The sequence below is a fragment of the Anabrus simplex genome, chromosome 11 (assembly GCF_040414725.1).
Source record: "Anabrus simplex isolate iqAnaSimp1 chromosome 11, ASM4041472v1, whole genome shotgun sequence".
NCBI classification, from domain to species: Eukaryota; Metazoa; Arthropoda; class Insecta; order Orthoptera; family Tettigoniidae; genus Anabrus; species Anabrus simplex.
The window spans coordinates 84,500,053-84,522,329 of record NC_090275.1 but is presented as its reverse complement, the minus strand read 5'-3'; the positions used below and the strand labels follow the sequence as shown (position 1 = coordinate 84,522,329).

General features: G+C 39.5%; 2 protein-coding genes across 5 annotated transcripts in view; one reads left to right on the top strand and one right to left on the bottom strand.

Moving 5' to 3' along the window:
- The window catches only part of LOC136883214 (cyclin-dependent kinase 2-interacting protein), a 29,096-nt gene extending 8,739 nt beyond the window's left edge, over nt 1-20,357 (bottom strand). Inside the window, exons 1-5 of one of the 2 annotated variants that reach the window (XM_068229746.1) lie at nt 20,315-20,357; nt 20,023-20,156; nt 15,170-15,341; nt 7,619-7,706; nt 1,338-1,464 (exon numbers count right to left, since the gene is read on the bottom strand). In XM_068229746.1, the coding sequence (XP_068085847.1) occupies nt 1,338-1,464; nt 7,619-7,706; nt 15,170-15,341; nt 20,023-20,086 (451 nt within the window). In that variant the 5' untranslated portion in view covers nt 20,087-20,156; nt 20,315-20,357. Of the gene's footprint in view, nt 1-1,337; nt 1,465-7,618; nt 7,707-15,169; nt 15,342-20,022; nt 20,157-20,256 lie in introns of both variants that reach the window. The other variant, XM_068229745.1, reaches the window with a different exon arrangement.
- Nucleotides 20,358-20,523: 166 nt separating this feature from the next.
- LOC136883213 (ribokinase) overlaps nt 20,524-22,277 on the top strand; it is an 80,217-nt gene continuing 78,463 nt past the window's right edge. For all 3 annotated transcript variants that reach the window (XM_067155413.2, XM_067155411.2, XM_067155412.2), the window contains exons 1-2: nt 20,524-20,655; nt 20,924-21,056. In XM_067155413.2, coding sequence (XP_067011514.2) covers nt 20,603-20,655; nt 20,924-21,056 — 186 coding nt within the window. In that variant the 5' untranslated portion in view covers nt 20,524-20,602. The remainder of the gene's footprint in view (nt 20,656-20,923; nt 21,057-22,277) is intronic.

The following is a 22,277-nucleotide window of genomic DNA, read 5'->3' as shown; positions in this document are numbered from 1 at the left end:
GATGTTACACACCAGGTCAGTGTGCTCTGGGACTCACATAGCACGGGCACCACTCCCTGGACAGGGCTGCCTCTATCTTTGGATAGTAGTTTAAATGCCTTTGGAAATAAGTTAAACCAAATTAAAATAAGCGAGTTAAATCCACCTTTTCAATACAAATTAAATAGTGTTTATTAAATAAACATTTAATGGGACTAGTTTCGGCCTACTTAAAGGTCATCTTCAGCTATATCGCGTGTAAAACAACGTATTTGAAACACAGTTGTTTTAAAGATGGTCTTAAAACATAGAAGTTTGACACTATGGGGAAAAAAAGCTTTTAGAATTTCCTTAAAACACTTCTGTTCACTTAGCTGTGGGAATATATGAGAAGAAGATGAAGTCTTTTAGTATTTTTTGTAGTATTCAAGAACGTAGATATTTGGAAATAAGTGACGCACGTATCGCGGCCAAGTTGCACTCGATGTAAACAGATATGGCGGCACGGTGAGCGCTGGGTTGTGTTGCTGGTAAGGAAATACCGTTATTTGGAGGATGAATGTGGTGGTAGTGATTTTGAAATAGAAATCAAAGGATATGAAGATGAGGAGTGTTAAATGCAGAAAGATGATGGACCTCCGCCAGCAAAGATATCTCAACGAATTAGGCCTAAGCCTGTACAATGGTCTAATAATTGGGATTATATCGCACCTAATCCCTTCCTTTCACCAACTTACTTGTAGGATGAAGTGTGTTGGACTAGTTTCCACCGAACTTTGGAGAGGACTACGTTCAACTTTTGGCAGGCAATACCAGTACACGAAAATGAAGCAACAAAATAAAGAGGATCAAAGGTGGAGACCTAGAAGTATATAATTTGTATTATAGTGAAAATAAAACCTTTCAAAAGTAAATATGCCCTTAGAAATAAAAACAAAATTGTTATATATGAACTATGAGTTAGGTCTCTCCGGTTGTTTAAATTGCCCGCTAAAAATTTTCCAAATCATTTTAATCTGTCAGAATTAATCTTCGTAATTTTGGTTAGTGAAATTTTAATTTTTCTTTGCCACAGTGTTACATGCATCCCTCCTAAAAATTACAGGTATAGAGGAGTAGTAGTTTCATATTTATTACTGTTCAAATGCTGGCTCTACAGATCTGGAGTTGTAAACAGAAAAAAAAAAGATGCCGGGAAAGTTGCATTTGAGTAGCCTCAAAGATCCGAGGGAGAGGGTTAATGCATTAGTTACCATGACGACAGTACCAGAATTATTCTAACACAGGTTGTATTATTATATGACCATGTATGTGTCTATCTGACAAGAGTCTGGGCCAAAGAGGATTATCTTCCTTACCAAACTTCTGAGTGGGCCATGTAATAAACATGGGTGCAGCAGGTGAACAGATATTCTGGAGTTTCTCCAATTTGACCACTGCTTCCAGCTGTTGAGTTATAATCCGGAGAGTAGCCTCTGCCTCACACTGTAACACAGGAAAACTACTGCAATAGCTATCAATAATACAAACTCAAAGAATGCTTACAATAATGAAAGATTACTTAATCATCATCATCATCATCATCATCATCATCATCAATGCCCCACTCCAGTTGCCCGGGTGTGGTTTACAAGCCTCCTCCACTCCTTTCTGTCCTTCCACTTTTCCTGCTCCATTACTTCCACCACATTCAATCCAGCTTCCCTAATGTCCTTTCAAATCTGATCCATCCACCTTCTTCTCGGTCTTCCAACTGGCCTCTTTCCCTTAACTTCTCTTTCCAATTCCCTTCTTGCTAACCGTTCCTTTCCCATTCTTTTTATATGTCTGAACCATCTCAGTCTTACTTTCTGGATCTTCTGTACTAACAGTTCTATATTCAGGTCTTCTCTGATTTTAATATTTAGAATTCTATCTCTTCTTGTCTTTTTAATCAATGTTCTTAGAAATTTCATTTCTACTGCTTGGATCTTACTATCTTGTCTTTTATTAGTTACCAGTGTTTCTAGTCCGTACGTTACAACTGGTATGCAATACTGTTTATATAATGTTAATTTCGTTCTCTTGGGTACTTTGTCATCCCATAAAAGCTCTCTGACTTGATGATAAAATGTTGTACCTTTACTTAGTCTGTTATTAATTTCAGGGTTGATTTCATTACTTCCATTAATAATGCTACCCAGATATGTAAACTGTTCTACATTCTCTAACCGTTCTCCATCTATGTTCACTTGGCTTCTCTTCTTCTCTTTTCCTCAGTGCATGACTACAGTTTTCTTTTTACTAATTACCATTCCGAACTCCTTCAGATTTTCATTCCAAATGTCCAGTCTCCTAAATACTTCCTTTTCTCCCTTTCCCCAAATCACCATATCATCTGCAAATACCAAAGCATTCACTTCATCACTACTGATACTCTGTTTTACGCGTTTTATGATTTCATCCATCAATATAATAAACAATAATGGCAACATTGCACTTCCTTGCTTGAGACCCTTTTTGGTGGTACCTTCCTTTTCAGTAGGCACTCCCATACATGTTTTCTCTTAACTGTATCATAAGCTTTTTCCAAATACGAATATGATTTCCTTGTTCCTTTCCAGATGTTTTTCCATTATCGTTCGCATTGTAAATATTAAGTCTATTGTTGATCTATTTGGCCTAAAGCCATGTTGTTCTTCTTCTGTGTTTCTGTTATATCCCTCAGTCTTTTGTCCATGACTTTTTCCATTATTTTTAGCCCATGTGATAATAGGGTTATACCTCTATAATTTTCACATTTCTTCCTATTTCCATTTTTGAACAGTGGTACAATGCTTCCTTGTTGCCAATCTTCAGGTATCCCTTCATCCTCCCATATGGCATTGAGGGTTCTGTATAGCCACTGTAGCCCAATGCTTTCTGCTGCCTTAATCGTATCAGCATTGAATTCATTTTTTCCACTTGCTTTACCTTTGGTCATTGCTTTCAGTGCCCTTTCAAGTTCCGACCATGTTATCGGGTTCTCTTCTTTTTCTCCATCTATTATTTCCATTTTCTTATCTTCTTCTTCCTCCGAGCAGTCATTCTCATTATAAAGTTTTTCAAATAACTTTGCCATCACCTTCTGAAGACCCTTTTCGTCGTGTACTATGGATCCATCTTCTCTCTCTCTAAATGCCTTGATTTTTTCTTGATTTATTCTTTTCGATTTTATTACTCTGTATAATAGTTTCTGATTTCCTCGACTATCTTGCTCAATTTTGTTGGTAAACTCTCCCCAACATTTCTCCTTTTCTTCCTTGATACTCCTCTTTACTTGTAGTTTCAATCTTTTGTATTCCACATGTAACCTAGCATTTATTATGTGAGGTGCAATAGAACATCAAGCAAATGTGCTGGCCACTTTCTTGAGAGGCTTGATGGCCTAGAGCTATTTTACTTTTATTTAGAGCATGCATTTATTGCTGGGAGTATCCAAGGACACGTTCGGCTCTAAAACGCCTATGGGCGACCTTCTGGGTGTAAGATGACGATGATAATGAGGTAAGGATAGGGTAAAATCTGTTGTCAGCACATAGCCAGGCCAGCTCGTGTAGAATAAGACCAAGGGGGTCTGTTCAAGACTTAACATCCCCACCCAACGGATGAATTACCATCAACAGTGTCATATGCTCTCGCTCTAGAGAGAGGTTTGGGATTGAATCCAGGCTTTTGGGACACAATGTAATGATTAGAAATTTTATACCACTACCTCTCCTACCCTGCTAGCCAACATTCCAATGGCGACATTTTTTTTTTCTTCTTTTCTTTTCCCAGCAACGGAATGCAAACCAGCTAACCATGGTGTCAGACCATAGAAACTTGACATCTTAACAATCATGGTCTCTAGGCACCTTAAAATTAAAATAAACATCACCACGTAACATTTAAAACTGTACAATACCTTTTCTTCATTTCAAAATAGCTATGAGATTTTGCAGCATATGTATTCAGTTATGCGAATTAATGATCCACTATTATACTTATGGATGACTTGTCTTACTGTAATATCTCTTATATTGCATCTTATTACATTTTACTGCAATTATTCATAAGAAGTGCCTAGCTGGTGCTAAGAGGACCTCACTGCTATGTCACTTATTTAATGAAGTGTACGACAATGGCAATATTGCATCTGACTGGCTGAAATCGGCCTTTGTCATGCCCTCTTGAAGAAACCGAGTTGTGAATGTTACATATTCAAAATATGATTGCACTCGGCCACGCTTGTTTACGTTCTGTCATCATTTACAGGAGTACTCTAAGCCTACGATTGCTCAGTTAGTGTGTTGATGAATCCTTGGTGGTATAGTGGTTTCTAGTGTTCTAACATTCCATGGATTTATATTTGCAGTGTTTGTTTGTTCACTTTTCTGTAGTGTTTCACTCTATTGTTTCTGCATTTGCAGCTCTCACTAATTCTTATCTAAAATTTACCTTGTCCTGCCGGTAATACGAGACTCCTGTCATAACCGTACTCTCCACTGATGTGCCCACCTCTGGCCCCACGGTCATCCACCCACTATGATAAATGCACACGCTAATGCTGCCTTGCCAAAGTGCAATCATATTTTGAATAAGTAACACCACACCATCACCCTAATAAGTTATGCACTGAGGCTTCTCGTTCACACCCTTAATGCTAGGTAGAATCTACAGGGAGAAACCCCCAATATGATTTTCAGAATGAGCTTGAAATGCAAGAGTCTCTCTTCAGCATTCAGCTCTTGGTACTGTGCTGCACTATGTTAACTGTAATGTCGCTCTCTGCCTTACTGCCTTTGAAAAAGAGTTTGACAAAGTTTGTGATGAGAAGATGATTGAAGTCCTGAAAATCATAGGCATAGACTAGAAGGACCTGTGATTTATAACCAATCTCTACTAGCAAAAGACAGCCAACGTTAGAGTCGAGGATCGCACGACAGAAGAGGTTGGAATAAAAAGGGGGAGTGAGACCTTTAGTCTTCAATTATTACTCGTAGCAAATCTTTCGAATATCTCTCAATGATAAAGACAAAGGTATCAATATCAATGGAGTTATGATCAACAACATTTGGTGTTGGATAACACCGTGCTGATCAATGATAGACAGGAAAAACTACAGAGGCTACTGGATAACATTGTGACAGCATGTGAGGAGTTCAGGTTGAGGATGAAAGTCAACAAGACCAAGTGGCAGATTAAGGCATGTTGGAGGCAGGAAGAGTCTTCAGAGAGTTACGAAGATGGCTTAACTTGGGTCTTCAGTCAGTGAGGATTGGAACCACTCCTTGTAAGTTAAGTGCTACATTGAAAAAGCAAGAAACACATTCTTCAAGCTCCAATAAAGCCCTCCAAGACCTGGACCTCACAATACGTCTTCTCTGTTGCCGAAACAAACTTTCAGCATTTAAGAAGTGATGCAATCTCTGTAGGCTCCAAATCAGCTGGATAGATTGGATACAAAATGAAGATGTTTTGACGCAAATGAGAATGAAGTGTAAGATTATCAACACCAGCAAGACCTGGAAACTTGTATATTTCAGTCATGTGATACGACACCCTGAGAAGCATGATCTGTTCCATCTCATCCTGCAGGTAACAATATGTGGAAGATGCGGTCTGGGCAGAAGAATCTTGTGGCTGACCAGCCATCAATAGCATGACATAATGAATGTGACTGCCAATGACCACATGGCACTTCAAGAAGACATGATGATTCGTAAGATCAGTTGGTAGGTGTAAAGCCATAGTGAACTAAGCTCCATCTTGGAAAATAATGAATTACGGTCACCACACTATCTAGTGGATGCTTCGCTCAAAATATCCAACTATAAGAGAGATATATTGACGGATGCAGGTTTTATGAGGAATTTCATTTTATTTGAGTTTCACTACTAATCAAGCAGAAAGAACTAATGTTCAAAAGAATGTAGCAAGAAGTAAACTGATTTCCACTGATTTTACACATGAAGTTTCGGATGATAGCAGCCCATCAGATTTATCATCTTGGACAAATGAGTACCCAACAATAAATATAATAATAATGTTATTGTTTCCACGTCCCACTAAGTACATTTGTATGCATTTGTATGGTTTTCCAGAGATGCCACAGTGCCCGAATTTTGTCCCATAAGATTTCTTTCATATGCCAGTAAATCTACCAACATGAGACTGTATTTGAGATACCGGAGTGAGGCAGAATCAAACCTGCTAAGTTGGGTTCAGAAGGCCAGCACTCTACTGGCTGAGTCCAGCAGAGGAGTACAAACTTCTTGAGAGTAGTACATACGTTCCCCCAATTCATTATGAATTTCACAATTCCCTGTCGGGGCATGAAGAAAAATAAAAAGATATTGATGGTAGTGAGCCCTTAGATTCTAATGCTGGGAACAATGCATTTGCTTATAGAAAGATAAGAGCATTGAAAGGAACGCAAAATAGGATAATCACAGTGACAGGTCAGTAACGGAAGAGGGAGAAATAGAAAAGACAAGGGCAATCTCCACATCTTCCTAAACTGCCACCTTCAAACAAATGGATTCTTTTCTGATCAATCCCAGTTCTTCTACATCCATCCCTTCTCAGCCCTCAACAAGCACTTTTCTGCTCGATGTAGATATTGATTCCGATAGGGAACCTGAAATATTTGTTCTGAATGGGTAAATTCATAATTCCAAGATGCTTCTTGGTAGGTGTGCTAGTTACCAACTGATGAGCCCAAATTGGTATACTGGGACGAAACCAGGAATGAGTTAGCTGGAAAATTTATAATGTCCAATAACAGACCCTTTTCTGCTTCCCAACTTCATCAGGAGGCTGGGCTTCAACACTCATTGAAAAAGAACCCGATGGGTCAATTTAACTAAGGGAAAGAGACAAACAGGTGCAAATGAAGTCATATACAGAAGGATAGGAACACAAAAGAGAACAAATACAATAACAGATCAACATGGGAAGAGGGAGAAATAGAAAGGATACAAAAAAAGTACAAGGACAATCTTCACATACACTGCCGTCTTCAAACAAATCGACTGTCTCCTCATCAGTTCCAGTTCCAGCAGATTACAGTAGATGCACTGAAGAGGTTAGGTGGTGGTTGTGATTATTGTTTTAAGGGGAAGTACAACTAGGCAATCATCCTCTATATAACACTAATCAGAGAGAAAAAATGGAAGGGATCCGATACTTAAAAAAATGAAGGTATCAGCCAAAGAAAGCCGAGGGCCATGAAGGGCGTGAAAATGAAACACTCCCTAGGCCTTGAGTGCTCTAATAACATCGGGGTCAGAAAAGAACAAGAGTCGACCAAGGGAGGTCGGATAGGATAGATCAAAGTGAAGAGCCTGGCACAAGTAAGTGGAAGCAATGCCAGGACTGAGCTAAGAGCCCCATGGTCGTCAACCCACACTCCCAAGTTGAGAGCCCCAGGGGCCCTTTTAGTCGCCTCTTACGACAGGCAGGGGATACCGTGGGTGTTATTCTACTGCCCCCATCCACAGGTGGAAGTGAAGAGGTTAGTATGAAAGTCTGCATAAAACCAATGTGTTGACTGATGACCCAAATAACATGCTCAGAGAAAATATGGGTAATGTCCATGTAAGTCAGTTATGCAAAGGAAATATCTGTCACAACTTACCATCATATTGTACGTTTCCTCGAGTAAATCACATTGCTGCTGTAGGCCCTCAGGGTACATTCTGTCTTTCTCTGCTTCACCCTCTACCCTGCAGAAGATAAGAAATTTTAAATCAATCAATCAATCAATCAATCAATCAATCAATCAATAAATACTGATCTGCATTTAGAGTTGTTGCCCAAGTGGCAGATTCCCTATCAATTCTTTATCTAGTCTTTTCTTAAAAGATTTCAAAGGAGTTGGAAATTTATCAAACACCTTCCTTAGTAAATTATTCCAATCCCTAATTCCTCTTTCTATAAAATGATTATCTGCTCCAATATGTCTCTTGAATTCCAAATTTATCTTCATATTATGATCTTTCTTACTTTTAAAACTCCATTCAAACTTATTCATCTACAGTAATTATACTATCCATGTCATCTCCTCACTGATAGCTTGCAACATAGTGCTTAGACAAGCAGCTCACCTACTTACTCCCAAGTCTTCCCAGCCCAAAGCTTACAACATTTTTGCAACACTAAGCTTGTGTCAGAAATCACCCAGAACAAATTGTGCTGCTTTAGTATGGATCTTTTCCAGTTATCTAGTTGGACATGACAGGATCTTGGGTTGGCTTTCCACATCTCCTTCCACATTTTCTTGATCTGGAATGGCTCTGGTGTTTGATAACGTCACCAGTCCAAACTGGCTTCCTGAATTTTAGATGAGAGTTGGATAGGTTACTCAATATTGAATAAACTGGCAGATGTCTGCCTGAAGCCGACGGAATTGTACTTCCTTCATTCATGTGCAGTTGCTTGCCGTCTTCTGAGCTGTGGTGGATGTATATTGGCCAGCACATACAGCCCGGTCACATGTGTTGATCTTACGGTGATTGTTATGATCCTCAAGGTCTTGTTGAGTTGTGAATTGGCACTGCTTACGTGGGCAGTTCTCTACCATAGTGACAAGCAGTAAACAGCAACAGAGAACGACAATACCATTCCTGATGTGTGCAGGAAATTGGATTGGGCACCCCAAGTTATACCTTCCAGCTTTTGGATCATATTGGTCCTCGCCTTATACCAGTGTTTTCCAGGAGCCTTTTGTATGTCAAAAAGTGATCAAAAGTTACTCCCAGATATTTGGGGTGTGGGTTATGTTTTAATCTTTTGCCACAAAATATTACAATTAGTTCTTATCTTTCTTGCTGGTTGCTGAAATGGAAAGCAGTTACCACTGGTTTTGATGGGTTTGGATAAAGCCTCCCGAGTCTAAAGTAACAATCAAGTCTGTTCGTACCCTGTATCAGGGTTTGTTCTCCATCTCGAAGATGTTTTGTTTTTACAGCTACGACAAAGTCATCTGCATCATAAAATTTTCTGAACACAGTTTCTGGAACATCGCTTGTATACAAACTGAACAATAATGGAGCCAGCACAGAATCTTTTGTAGGGCGACCAGACATCCTCTTTTATCCGGACGTCTTCCTTTTTAGACCATGTGCTCTAATAAAATGCCCTCCGTTTTTTAGTGAATCTGCTTATTTTGGGGCATTCTGTTCTACTACTTGTTTTTACAAGTATTCTTCATTAAGCGATGTCATAATATCGTATCAATGTATAGAAATGTAATTATGGATACACAGTACATAAAATTATTCTATTCATGCCTTGTATTATGATAATAGATGCTATTTACCACTCTGTATACTGCTTGTTTTTCTCTCAGCAGTACCCCGTCAGAACACTGCTATATTAATGTGTGATAACTGACGTGCCAAACAGGAGATTGTCTGGATTTGAAGGAAGCCTGTTACAAATGGATGGCGCTGAAAGTAACATTTACTGTGTTGTTGAAGAATATATTCTGTATTTCGCTTTCAAATTGACAATTCCTGAATGAAAGCAGTAATGACCCTGAATATAACAAGTTATCTTGTAGTCAGAAAAGGGCGAAGTTGATTGTAGTTCAGAGTTATTCAAACTTGCAGAATACAATGCATATGCATAAAGAGTATTTTATTGACCTCAGCACATCACCACCATCATCATCATCATCATCATCATCATGAATTCCTCCCCGCAAGCCAGGTAGGATGATTAAAAACAATGTGCCTCCATTTATTACAGTCCTGGTATGCTTCTTTTCTCTCTAGGGCACCCCATGTTTCTCTCCTCTTCTCTAGGTGTTCTCTTATGATCTAACGACCCTTCTAGGGCGTCCAATTGGTCTTCGTCCCGTAACAATCTTTTCAAAATACTACCTTGGTGTTAGAGTCAGCTGCATCCGCTTAACGTGTCCTAGCCACTTCAGCCTTGCAACAATGGACTGATAATAAGAACCGTTTCAAATTAGAATTTGTGAAAATCCTTTTAATGGCACAATATAATCTAAAGGCTATGATCTTTGTTTTCTTCATCAAAGGTGGGATGTTTCCAGTTTGCAGAATATTAGTGAAGAAGTTGGTTAACCATTTTATTGTGGTTGGTCCACAATGAGCCAAACATTCAGGATAAATTCCATCAAATCCTGCAGCTTTACCAAGTTCCATACTTTTTATTGCAGCTTTAGTTTCCCCTTCTTGCAATGGAGTAGAGAATTCAGAATACTGTGGCGCTGCTCTTTTCTTGATGTTCAACTTTAATTTGATATCCTTTTTGGTTTGCCTGTCTTTTGTGTTTTTGGAAACTGATATTAGATGATTAGCAAAATCATTCAGATTGATGGCTGTTTTTTATCTTTTAGTTGCAGGGTTTGAAGAGTCCAATTTCCTAATTATAGACCAGGCCTTCCTGCTAGAATGGGTGTAATCTAGGGATTCCACTGTTCCATGCCAGATCCTTCTTCGATTCTCATCCAAGGATTGGAGGAGACCAGCTGCATTGTCGGAATTAGGATGTTCTTCATATTCTCTTAGTAATTCCTCACTCTCTGAACTCCAGCCAGGGATATACTCCTTACAATATCCTCTAGGGATGCATCGTCTGGCTGCACCTTTTATAACCCCTACAAATCTGCTGTAGTTGTTGTATATTGGTTTGATCCATCTTATATTGGAGTCAGTCTGCTTTGCAAATTCAGTCCAGTTGGGCTTCTTGAAGTTCCACCTCGGTTTAGGATGTGATCGAACAACAGGTATAGAAATCCCAACCTCCAAGAGAACAGGCCTGTGTTGACTATGTGGGAAATCATTGAGCACTGTATGTCGAACCTGATTGTGTGAATTATGAAGCCAATTTGTGAAACAAAGATCTGGGGTGTAGCCTCGAGACCAGCGAGCTGATTAAAAGGTAGGCAGGTCCTTAGCATTAAAAATCAGATTCAAATTTTCAGTTGTCATTCAGTCCACAAGAACTTCACCATTAGAGGCATCCCTGTTATATCCCCAAAGATGATGATGACTGTTGAAATCACAGAGATATATAGTAGAATACTGCAGAGAAGGTATAGGAGGATTAGGCCAAGTAATATCTGGTGGCTTGTACACATTAACTATTGTCAAGTTTTCAATGTTAACTGTAGTAGTAAAAAATGTCATTTTCAGAGTTTACTGATAGTAATTGGTAATTTGTTATATAATTCCTGACATAAGTTGCAAGGCCATAATTTTGATGATCTACAATAGAATTTATGAAACAACCAACAGCTACATTCCTATAGAGCAAGCAGGATTTAGACCCAGAAGAAGTTGTAATGATCAAGTACTGTCTCTCACCAAAAGTATATCGAAAATGGATATGAGAGGAAATCAGTACGCGTGGCTGCCCTTTTGGATCTATGAGCTGCCTATGATACTGCCTGGCAAGAAAGACTCGTTCTAAAATTTTTGAGTGTTATCCCATGTCGTAAACTTACAGCCTTACTTAGCAATATGCTTAGTAACAGGTACTTCCAGATCTACGCTGATAATGACAGACGTAGAGTGTTTAAATTAAACGATGGTTTACCTCAAGGATCAGTCCTCGCCTCCCTTCTTTTCAGTCTGTACGTATACGACTTCCCAGACACATCATCAAGAAAATTCATTTATGCTGATGACATTTGTTTGGTGACTCAGTGCTCCAACTTTTATGATGCTGAAACTACCTTAGCCACTGATCTCGAAGCCTTGGAAGTATACTTCAAGAAATGGTGCCTTCACCTAAATCCTCAAAAAAAGTTACATCTACATTCCACTTAGGCAACACACAGTCTAATTACAAACCAACAATAAAATTCCGAGGTTAAGTGTTGCCGTTCTGCAGTACACCAAAATACTTGGGAATAACACCTAATAGAACTTTGACTTTCAAGCAACATCTCTCAAATGTAGCTGCTAAAGTTAAAACTAGAAATAATATTCTTCAGAAACTTGCTGGTACATCATGGAGAGCCAATACTCATGTTCTAAGACCAACAGCATTAGCCTTTTCATATTCTGTAGCTGAATACTGCTGCTCCTCTTGGATCAATAGTGTTCACACTAAGAAGATTGATGTACAACTCAATCAGGCAATGCTCATAATCACGGGATGCATTCGGAGCACAAACACGCTATGGCTTCCTGTTCTCAGCAATATTCCACCTCCAGCCCTAAGACGATCAGTAGCTCTCCTAAAGGTTTGGAAAAACATTCAGCAGAACCCTCAACTATACATCCATCAAGATATTACAAACACTGAACATCAACAACTGAAATCAAGGAAACCAGTCTTCAGTAGTCAACAAACATCTAGTTGAGAATCCTTCTAAACACGTGCAAGGATTTGATCTTCCAAAGCGACAGTGGAGAATACTCAATCGAATAAGAACTGGACAAGGCAGATGTGGTTATCTATTGTGCAAATGGGGTTGGACTACCTCTGCAGATTGTGATTATGGTGCCTCTTCTCAGTCAATCCACCACATTGTTGCTGACTGCCCAATTCGAGCTTTCAAAGGAACGCTAATGGACATTCACCGCACATCGGATGAAGCAGTTGATTGGGTCAAAAAATTAGACTTAGAGTTGTAGTATTGTAAGGACTTGTGACTACGCACATTTATCCTGAAACTATATATATGTACATACATTCATCATACAATAAATAAATAAATAAATAAATAAATAAATAAATAAATAAATAAATAAATAAATAAATAAATAAATAAATAAATAAATAATCTACAGGAATTTTTACATGTGTGTATTTTAGACATGTCAAAACTCCTAAAAGCAACTGAATCTTCAGAAAAGTACCAGCAAGGCATGTAAATTAGTTTCATTGTTTAATTTTTGTAAGAATTTACTGTAGAATATGGTAATGAATAAGTTTTCTTTATGTATGTGAAAATTAGAATATCATCATCATCATCATCATCATCATCATCATCATCATCATGGTGTGGTTAATAAGCCTCCTCCACTCCTTTCTGTCCTTCCACTTTTCCTGTTCCATTATTTCTGCCACATCCAATCCAGCTTCTCTAATGTCCTTCCAATTGTGATCCATCCACCTTCTTCTCGGTCTTCCAACTGGTTTCTTTCCCTTAATTTCTCTTTCCAACTCCCTTCTTGCTACCCGCCCCATTCTAATTCTTTTTACATGTCCAAACCATCTCAGTCTTGCTTTCTGTATCTTCTGTACTAATAGTTCTACATTTAGCTCTTCTCCAATTTTAATATTTTGAATTCTATCTCTTCTTGTCTTTTTAGAATTAGAACACAAAAGTCTAAATTCAGATTCCCAATGGAGGATTTTTGTGTCCTCTTTTTTTCAGCATTGTCCTTTTAAAATAGTTTTGTCCTCTTTTTTATCCATTAATTTGCATCTCATCACCCTATCCTTGTGGGAGTTCATTCTTGATGATATGAGACTTGCTCACCTTGTCACCCACACAGACTCTAAAACATTGATTTATCAGCATGATAGATAGCAGGGTACCGAGTTTTTATGAGTAGAAATTTGTGACTTATTCAAATATGTTTACATTCTAATCTTTTAGTGCATAAAAATCTTTTCTCTAGTAATAACATTAGACAGATGGAGGAATAACAGTCAGAAAGGCAGCGAAAGAGGAACCCATAACAGCTGGAATAGAAACATCAAGATTACAGTGATAAATGCAGAGAATGAAAGAGATAATATCGACAGGAAGGATGTTTAATACAAGACTAGAAAGAAGACCTAGGAGGCCAAGAAACAGATTGCTGCAAGGAGTTAAGGAGGATGTAGATGCCAGAGGCTCTAATGGAGAAAGATAGAAGGAATCAAAGTGTGGGCAGACAGAAGACAGAGGAGAAAGGCTGAAAACTGTCCAAGATAATCATGATTATAAATAGTGAGGAAAAGAAGTTATAACTAGACAATTACTCAGTGTTCTCCCCAGAAATGTTCATCAATGTGGTGGCAGGAATGAGTAGCCAGGCAGGGTACACTATGTAAAAAAAAAAAAAAGGATAAAATTTCAATTTATCCTCCACTGGGCATTAACAGTAGGCTAATATCAGACAGATAAACATCAACGGCAACATTGAACTATTTTAGTGTTATTATCACGAGCCAGACATAACAGTTCGTTCATAATCATGTAACACCGGGGCTTATCACTCGGTTGCTGTGGAGTGCCATACGGTATGTGGAACAGAGCACTCGCATGTGATTCTACGTTAATGCAGACACCGCTCGCGCGTGACACTATGTGATAGTCCAGCTAAACATTTAAACACCAATGAAATTGATGCAATTACCATGACAAAATGAAGATTTATCATTTGGTCAGCCAAATCAAGAATAACCATAACCTAAAATTTTTAATAAGGATTATTATGGATGAGATCCAGAATGAAAGTAATGGAGGTTGGAGGTTCACGACTAATGTTAACTTCAGATGTCAACAGATACTGAAGCAGGAATTATTCTAAACATGTAGGCTACAATATAGAGCACAGGCACAGAACTAGAAATGAGTATCAAGTTTAAATGAACGGATTCACAGCTCAGAATAATAGAGACAATATTCTTTTCGGTTTAGGCTGCATGAAAATGATGCTTGTTGTTTAAAGGGGCCTAACATCTAAGGTCATCGGCTCCGCTGCATGGATAGAGACGAACTGAAAACTAATGGTTATGTTTCATGAAGATTTTGCTCTGTTTCATCAAAAGTAAACCTGTTGTGATCAGTCATTAAGTTGTCTAGCAATTTGTCTCACTTCACATGGCAGAAACGCAAAAGAATATTGTGTCAATAATCATCATGAATGTAAACAAGACATATTTTAAAAACTGTACAATAATTTCATAAGGCTATTGCTACCCTGGTGCAACCCCTGTAAGGCAGACTCTCCGACGAGGGTGTCGACATCTGCTGTGTACAGGAACTTCATGTTATTGTGGTGGAGGATAGTGTTATGTTTGATTGGTGAGTTCCAGGGATGCTGGGGACAGCACAAGCACCCAATCCCCGAGCCAAGGGAAGTAATCATTCAAGATTAAAATCCACGACTAAGCCGGGAATCGAATCCGGGTTCCTCTGAACTGAAGGCTGATATTCAGCCAGGGAACGAAATATTTTAAGAATTCTACTGTATAAACTAATAATACATACAGTGCATTCGTTTTGAGAGTTACGATATTCTTCACAATATGGGCTCCAATAATTTGTTGTTCATTCCACTTCTGTATTGAATTATAGGTGTCTGCAGCCAAGTCACGAACAACACGTGGATTTCCAGTTAAATTTCCCTGCTGGGCAATCTTCTTGACAGGACTGTCTGAAACTGAGGTAGCAGAAGAAAGAGCTTATAATAAAGCAGAGTTGAATTTAAAATGCATTTTTAAATAAAGAGAAAAGGGTAAAAATTTGATCTGACTCTTTGAAGAAAGGGACAGTAGAGAAAAGCGTAGAGCCATGACAGGCCAGAGAAATTCACAAAATAAAATAGAAACAGAAATAGGGGGTATGCTTAATGTGCCTCTGACTTCTATCAGGTGTTAAGAGAAGCTATAATGTTGGTATTTTTTGTAAAAAGGAATTCTTTAACACGCCAGCAAATCCACTGACAAAGATTTCTGTCATCTAAGTACGTAGAAGTAATTGCCACCCGACTTGCTGCAATTTTATATCACAACCTTGAGGCTGGAGGCAAGAATCTAATCAATAATGCTGCTACCAACCTAACCCAGCCAGGAATTAGAAGGGAAAAAGGGAAAAAGAGAGACTGGACATGAATGATGAAAGAAAGATGCCAAAATATTGCCTAAATGAAATGGAGAATTTTGTTGATTTTTGTTATGATTTGTAGTTTGGAGTATACAAGCATTCAGGTTGTGATATCATCATCATTTTCCAACTCCAGTTTCCCGGGTGTGGTGTACAAGCACTTGCCATCTCTTCCTGTCTGGATACATCTTCTGTTCCAGGACATCTTCCCGTTTGAGACCTCTGATTTCACGGTGTCTATCCACCATTTCCTTGGCCTTCCCCTTGATTTTTTCCCTTAGACCATAAGGTCAAAGTATTTTCTGGCAGGTCTCTCGCTCTTCATTCTCATAATGTGTGCCTACACCACTGAAGTCTATGCTTCTTTATTACACTGGTAATAGGGACCTCAATGCCAGCTACCTTCCTGTTTACTTCATTCCTGATTTTGTCCTTTCGAGTAGTTTGATTCGTAGTTCTAATGAATCTCATTCCTGTTGCCTGAATTCTGCTGTAGTCTTTGTTTAGTACAGAACATATCTCTACATCATATGTGAGAATCGGTATGAAGTAGGTGTGATACAGGGTTGCTTTTGCTTTTTGTGGTGTTTTGCAGTCCAAGAGTAGATTTCTAACTTGATTATAAAAATTTGGTGCTTTGTGTGTCCTGCTGAGTATTTCCTGCTTGACAGTGTTGTCTTTGGAGATTGTGCTTCTGAGGTACTTGAAGTGAGAAACCGATTCTAACTTTTCTCCTTCCAAAGAAAGGTTTGAGTTTGTTCCTTTCCTGTTGATGGTCATTTTCACAGTCTTAGTTTGACATTTTCATCTTACATTTATTGAACATATTGTTCCACTCAGTCAGCTTTTTCTGTACTTCAGCTTTTGTTTTTCCCCACAACAGCACATCATCAGCAAATACCAGAGCATTTGGTCTGCTGTCCATTTTCTTGACAGACTTTATGATCTTGTGCATTACTATCATCATGAACAAGAGTGGTGATAGGGCACTTCCTCGTTGGGCACCTCTCTTTGTCTCAAATTATATCTGAACACAGCTGTAGCAATTCTGGTATAGCATCTTCATTACGAAGACGGATCAAATATAAATGGGAATTTGAATGTACTGCTGCTGTTAGTAAGAATTCAGAGGCGGGGCTTTACCAGGATGTTGGTGGGGGTGTCCGCAGAAGGGGTTTGCACATGCGAACAACGGTGGAGAGCCGGACTGCTTCAGTATGCCATGAGTGAGCAAGAGATGCACACGTCCATTGCGCAACACATCATTATCAAATTTCTTGCAAACGAGGGCACAAACCTTCTGAAATTTTGAGACGGCTCTGCAGACAGTTTGGGGAAGATACACTTTCGCCAACTGGAGTGTATGAGTGGGCTAAAAAAATTTGTGGCAAGAAGAGAAGCTGTGGAAAAAGAACCTCATGAAAGAAGACTGCAGACAACATTGTTGCCATTCGTGACATTATTGTTGAAGATTGGCGAATAAAAATTTTGCAAATTGTTTTAGCCATAGGAATAAGTTACAGAAGTGTTCAAACCATCATCCGAGATGAACTCCATTTCAGAAAATTGTCTGCCAGGTGGGTTCCTCGTCTCCTCAACCAGGAACCAAAGACTTTATGCCAGGAAGTTTGTCAGAGACTCCTGTGTTACTACGAGGAGGAAGGAGAGGATTTCTAGCGTCGTATTGTGACTTGTGATGAAACTTGGGTGCATCATTACATCCCAGAGTCAAAGCAAGCAAGCATGGCATGGCGTCGAAGAGACGAAGGTCAAGGCCAAAACACGTCCATCTGCTGAAAATGTGCTTGCAACTGTTTTCTGTGACTCTGCAGGTGTTTTGCAGGTGGATTTTCTTCAAGAACAAACGACAATTAACACAGCCTATCACTGTCGCCTTTTGGATACAGCAAAAGCTGCGTATCGCAACAAGCGACGCCGGCGACCGATCCGAAACATCATTCTTCTCCACGGCAATGCAGGGCCGCATACTGCCGCTTTAACGCAGGAAAACCTGGAGGAAATTCAGTGGACACCTCTGGAACACACTCCTTACAGTCCAGATTTATCGGCCTACGACTATCATTTGTTTGGACCACTCAAACAAGAGCTAGGAGGACAATGGTTCGATGATGATGTAAGTGTAGAAGAGTTTGTGCGCAACTGGCTCCACACACATCCCTCTTCCTTCTATCAGGAGGCATCAAAAACTTACTAATCCAATGGAGAAAATGTGTATTGAAGGCAGGACAATATGTAGAAAAGTGATCTCTATATGTGTATTTTTTTGGTTGATGCAATAAATTTTAAAAAATAAATCCCGTTTATATTTGATCAGCCCTCGTACTTTGGCACCTTGAGGTCTTCCAGGCCTTTTCAATGTCCAATGTGATGTATCTGTCTAAATTTAGCCATCTTTTCGGTTCCAGCAAGTGTCCCAGAAGTTTACTTGAGGAAGGATACCCGAATCAACGTCCATGGATGGCAATAGACCCATTCTTCATTGCTTGCAAACTGACATCCCTTTGAGTTTTTTTTTTTCTCCCACAAGGCTGTCCACTGCACAACTGATTCCTGGTGTGCCTGACCTGGTTTTGGCAGATTATCACTCACCTATGATGACATTTACAACACCATCTGAACACTGTTCAGTATGACGCACACTCATTCCCATAAGCAACCCTTCATACAACAGTAAATGTCAGCTCCGCTAACATCATCTGCCATCATAAACTGATAACCAAAACTGGGCAATTCTGGACGAATTCATGCCACAACCGTACCTAGACATTTTTCTTCCCATATTAACACTTTCCAATGATACCAGATTTCTTCCAGGCAAATAGCCATCCACTGGTGCAGTGTAAAGTTGGGTTTCTTTGGATGAAGATGCTCCAACTCAAGTCTGTAACCCTATTTAAATGAAAACAATTCACGATTAAGTTTGAGCTTCCACGGTCAACTATCCTAAGTGTGAGGCATCCTAGGGCAAATTAGGATACAAATACAAATATCTTATTGTATTCACACTTAACACCACTGACATTGGGAAATCATTTCATCGCAATGTTTGAGAAAAGTATCCTGTTTTTTCTGATTCTAGATATGGTCACCCTATTTTTAGAGGAAGTAAAACTGAATAACAATCATCTCTTAACACTAATCCCCCTGTGGGTGGGGGCGGTAGAATAGTACCCATGGTATCCCCTGCCTGTCGTAAGAGGCGACTAAAAGGGGCCCCAGGGGCTCTGAACTTTGGAGCGTGGGTTGCGACTACAGGGCCCTTAGCTGAGTCCTGGAATTGCTTCCACTTACTTGTGCCAGGTTCCTCACTTTCATCTATCCTATCCAACCTCTCTTGGTCAAATCTTGTTCTTTTCCGACCCCGACGCCATTAGGTTTGCGAGGGCTAGGGAGTCTTTCATTTTCATGCCCTTCGTGGCCCTCGTCTTACTTTGGTCGATACCTTCATTTTTCGAAGTGTCAGATCCCTTCCATTTTTCCCTCTGATTAGTGTTATATAGAGGATGGTTGCCCAGTTGTACTTCCTCTTAAAACAATAATCACCACCACCACCTCTTAGCGTAGAATACAAATAACATGCGTTTGGTCTTAGTTTATATGGGATACCCTGTACGTAACCTTGGTTCCCTGTGCATGGGACAGTAGAATACATCCACAGTATCCTCGCGTGTCGTAAGAGGCACCTAAAAGAGGTACCGGTAATCCGCTTTCAGGGGCTCTCAGCTTGGGAATGTGTGTTGGCAACCTTGGGTCCCCTAGCTGCGCTGGCATTCCTTTCACTTACTTGTGCCAAGCTCACACTTTCCTCTGTCTTTTCCTGTCTCTGTTGTTCTCCTCCAACCCTAAAGTATTAAATTTGAGAGACTTAGGTTGCCTTTCATTTTGACGCCCTTTCCAGCCCTTCTCCCCCTCCCCCCCCTCATTCTTTGAAGCTTGTAATCTTCTAATAATGAACAGCCATGAAAAACTTTGTACCAACTAGTAGGCCTACAAGAAAAGTGATATGCTTGAATATACACAAGTACGGTATTTTAATAAATAGAAAAAAATAAAGGGGAGGGGGATATGGGTATCTGTGTACTAACGAAAGAAACGTGAATTCACCCAGGTAGGTAATGGATTTTGACAGTGTGGGTTCAATCACCATGACAAAGACAGGAATAGGGGCCTTCTTGTTCCATAGGTAAAGTTCTTAATGAAGAGAACATTATACATACCAATAACTGGAGAGAATTGTGCAGGTCCACCTTCAGGACCTTTTCGGGGTGGAGTTTTGTACATAATGCGATAACTTTTTGAGTTCGAAGACTCGTATTGCAGCTACATAACCTCAATAATGATCACCTGTCACCTGAAATGGGTACCAAGGTGTCAAGAATAGTACTAGAAAGTACAACTTCCAACGTCCATATCCGCACAATGAGCAATATTATCTCCTTTCGCCGACATACAATTACAAACAGTATAGTTCCAAATCAAGCAGCATGGTCGAGAAGGGAGAAAACAAACCGGCAGCTGTCCGTATCCATCTTGGTATCCATGCATAGCAACGAGCAACGAGCAAAGAACATGACAACCAAGCCAAGAGGCACAGTTTCCGAGATTTCAATCTATGAAACACCTGTAAACTGCTTCGTTCGATTCGAATCTCCTCAGGCACTCTTTGGCTCTTGATATATTTTATTTATAACTTTGGTTTGTTAGGGAAGTCAGACACGTGATTATTGCTTCGGTTATTATAGTCGCAAGACACGTTCCCTTCATTGTTATTTTTGAGGTTAACCGTAAACTATTAAAATGACATCGCCCAAAATCGTTGTGATAGGGTCGTGTAATATAGATTTCTCATCGTAAGTAGCAAGATTGTTGTTACAAGAATCGTATTTACAATGCATCCATTTTTAATTTACTTGACTGGTCAAATAAAGACATGCTGATTTTCAGTCTAACCTAGGAAAAAATATGATTCGTAAAACGTTGAAATAGTGCTTTACAGTACATTCCCTATGACTTCCTATCAGCTGTCACTATGTTTTGTCCTTGAGACTTAGATATCCCTTTTACCGCAGACTTATGTTGACATAACAGTAAATATCATGTGATTGTTTACATCTACAGCTATGTACCATTCCTTCCAAAACTTGGTGAGACTCTATATGCAGATAAAATGGTTATAACACATGGAGGGAAAGGAGCAAATCAGTGTGTTGCTGCTGCAAGACTTGGAGCTTCAACAGCATTGATTGGAAGGGTAAGACCTGCTTTCTCGTAAACTCTTGTGCCAGCATCCAGCAGTCTTAGGTGATTCTGTGTTAATTGTTCCTAATTATCAAGTTTGTTCTTTTGTCCTTCGTTGTTGCTGTTTGGTTCATCTGTATGCTGCAGTTCTCAATACTATCCTTTCCTTTGCAATATCAATGTTCATCTCTTCTTTTCCTTGAACTGCCAGAATCCAAACAGCTAAGGCTGGTTTCTAACCCACTTACCAAGAAAGGACTGAATTTTTAAAAAAGGTTAAATTCTCAGATGCTACATGCCACTGCCATTCACTGGAAGCAGCCTATTCCCACCTGTAGTGAAATTTAAACACACAAATCTGAATGAAGACTAACCCATTGTCTCATTTCACTTTACATAAAGACAATAGGCACACTGACAATCTGTTTCTCACAGTCGGCTTGAGTGGCTCAAACAGTTGAGGTGCTGGCCTTCTGACCTCAACTTGGCAGGTTGGATCCCGACTCAGTTCAATGGTATTTGAAGGTGCTCAGATACATCAGCATCGTGTCAGTAGATTTACTGGCACATAAAAAGAACTCATGCAGGACAAAATTCTGGTACCTCGGTGTCTCCGAAAACCATCAGAAGTAGTTAGTGGGATGTAAAAACAGTAACATTATTATTATTATTTTGGTATAAATCCAGATCATTAGCGATGCACCACACATCTTGAACAGAGTCCAAAGGTCACTACTGCACCATTGTGAAGTAAGAGAGGGTCATATTGAACATCTACTGTAATCAAACCATTGGGCGTATTGTTTCCTTCGTTTAGTATTTCATTCTGTTTACAATGTTGTAAGTTAAGGAATACGCAATTGTAGGGCAGCAACATTGCATCTTTGAGTGTATTAAATAATAAAGAACATTACTGCGACCAACAAACGAGAGGAGAAACTATCTGGTGCATTCTTTGATTGACAAGTATGTCTTAATGACAGTGTATTCTTGTACTGTGTGTGCAGTTTAATAAACGAACTGTGGATATTGCCTGTAAGAGATGAGGATAATCCTGTGCGAGTCGAACGAGGAAACTTGTGCATATGCGCAGAGCATTACCTCTGTCTCCATCATACACCCCACTTCCCCTCCCTCCCACCCCTTCTCTTCCCTGAAACATGGTAGCAGCTTGTGTTCTGGAATAGCAAATACGGTGAATTCGTCAACTTGAATCACGTGCCGGGAAGCAACA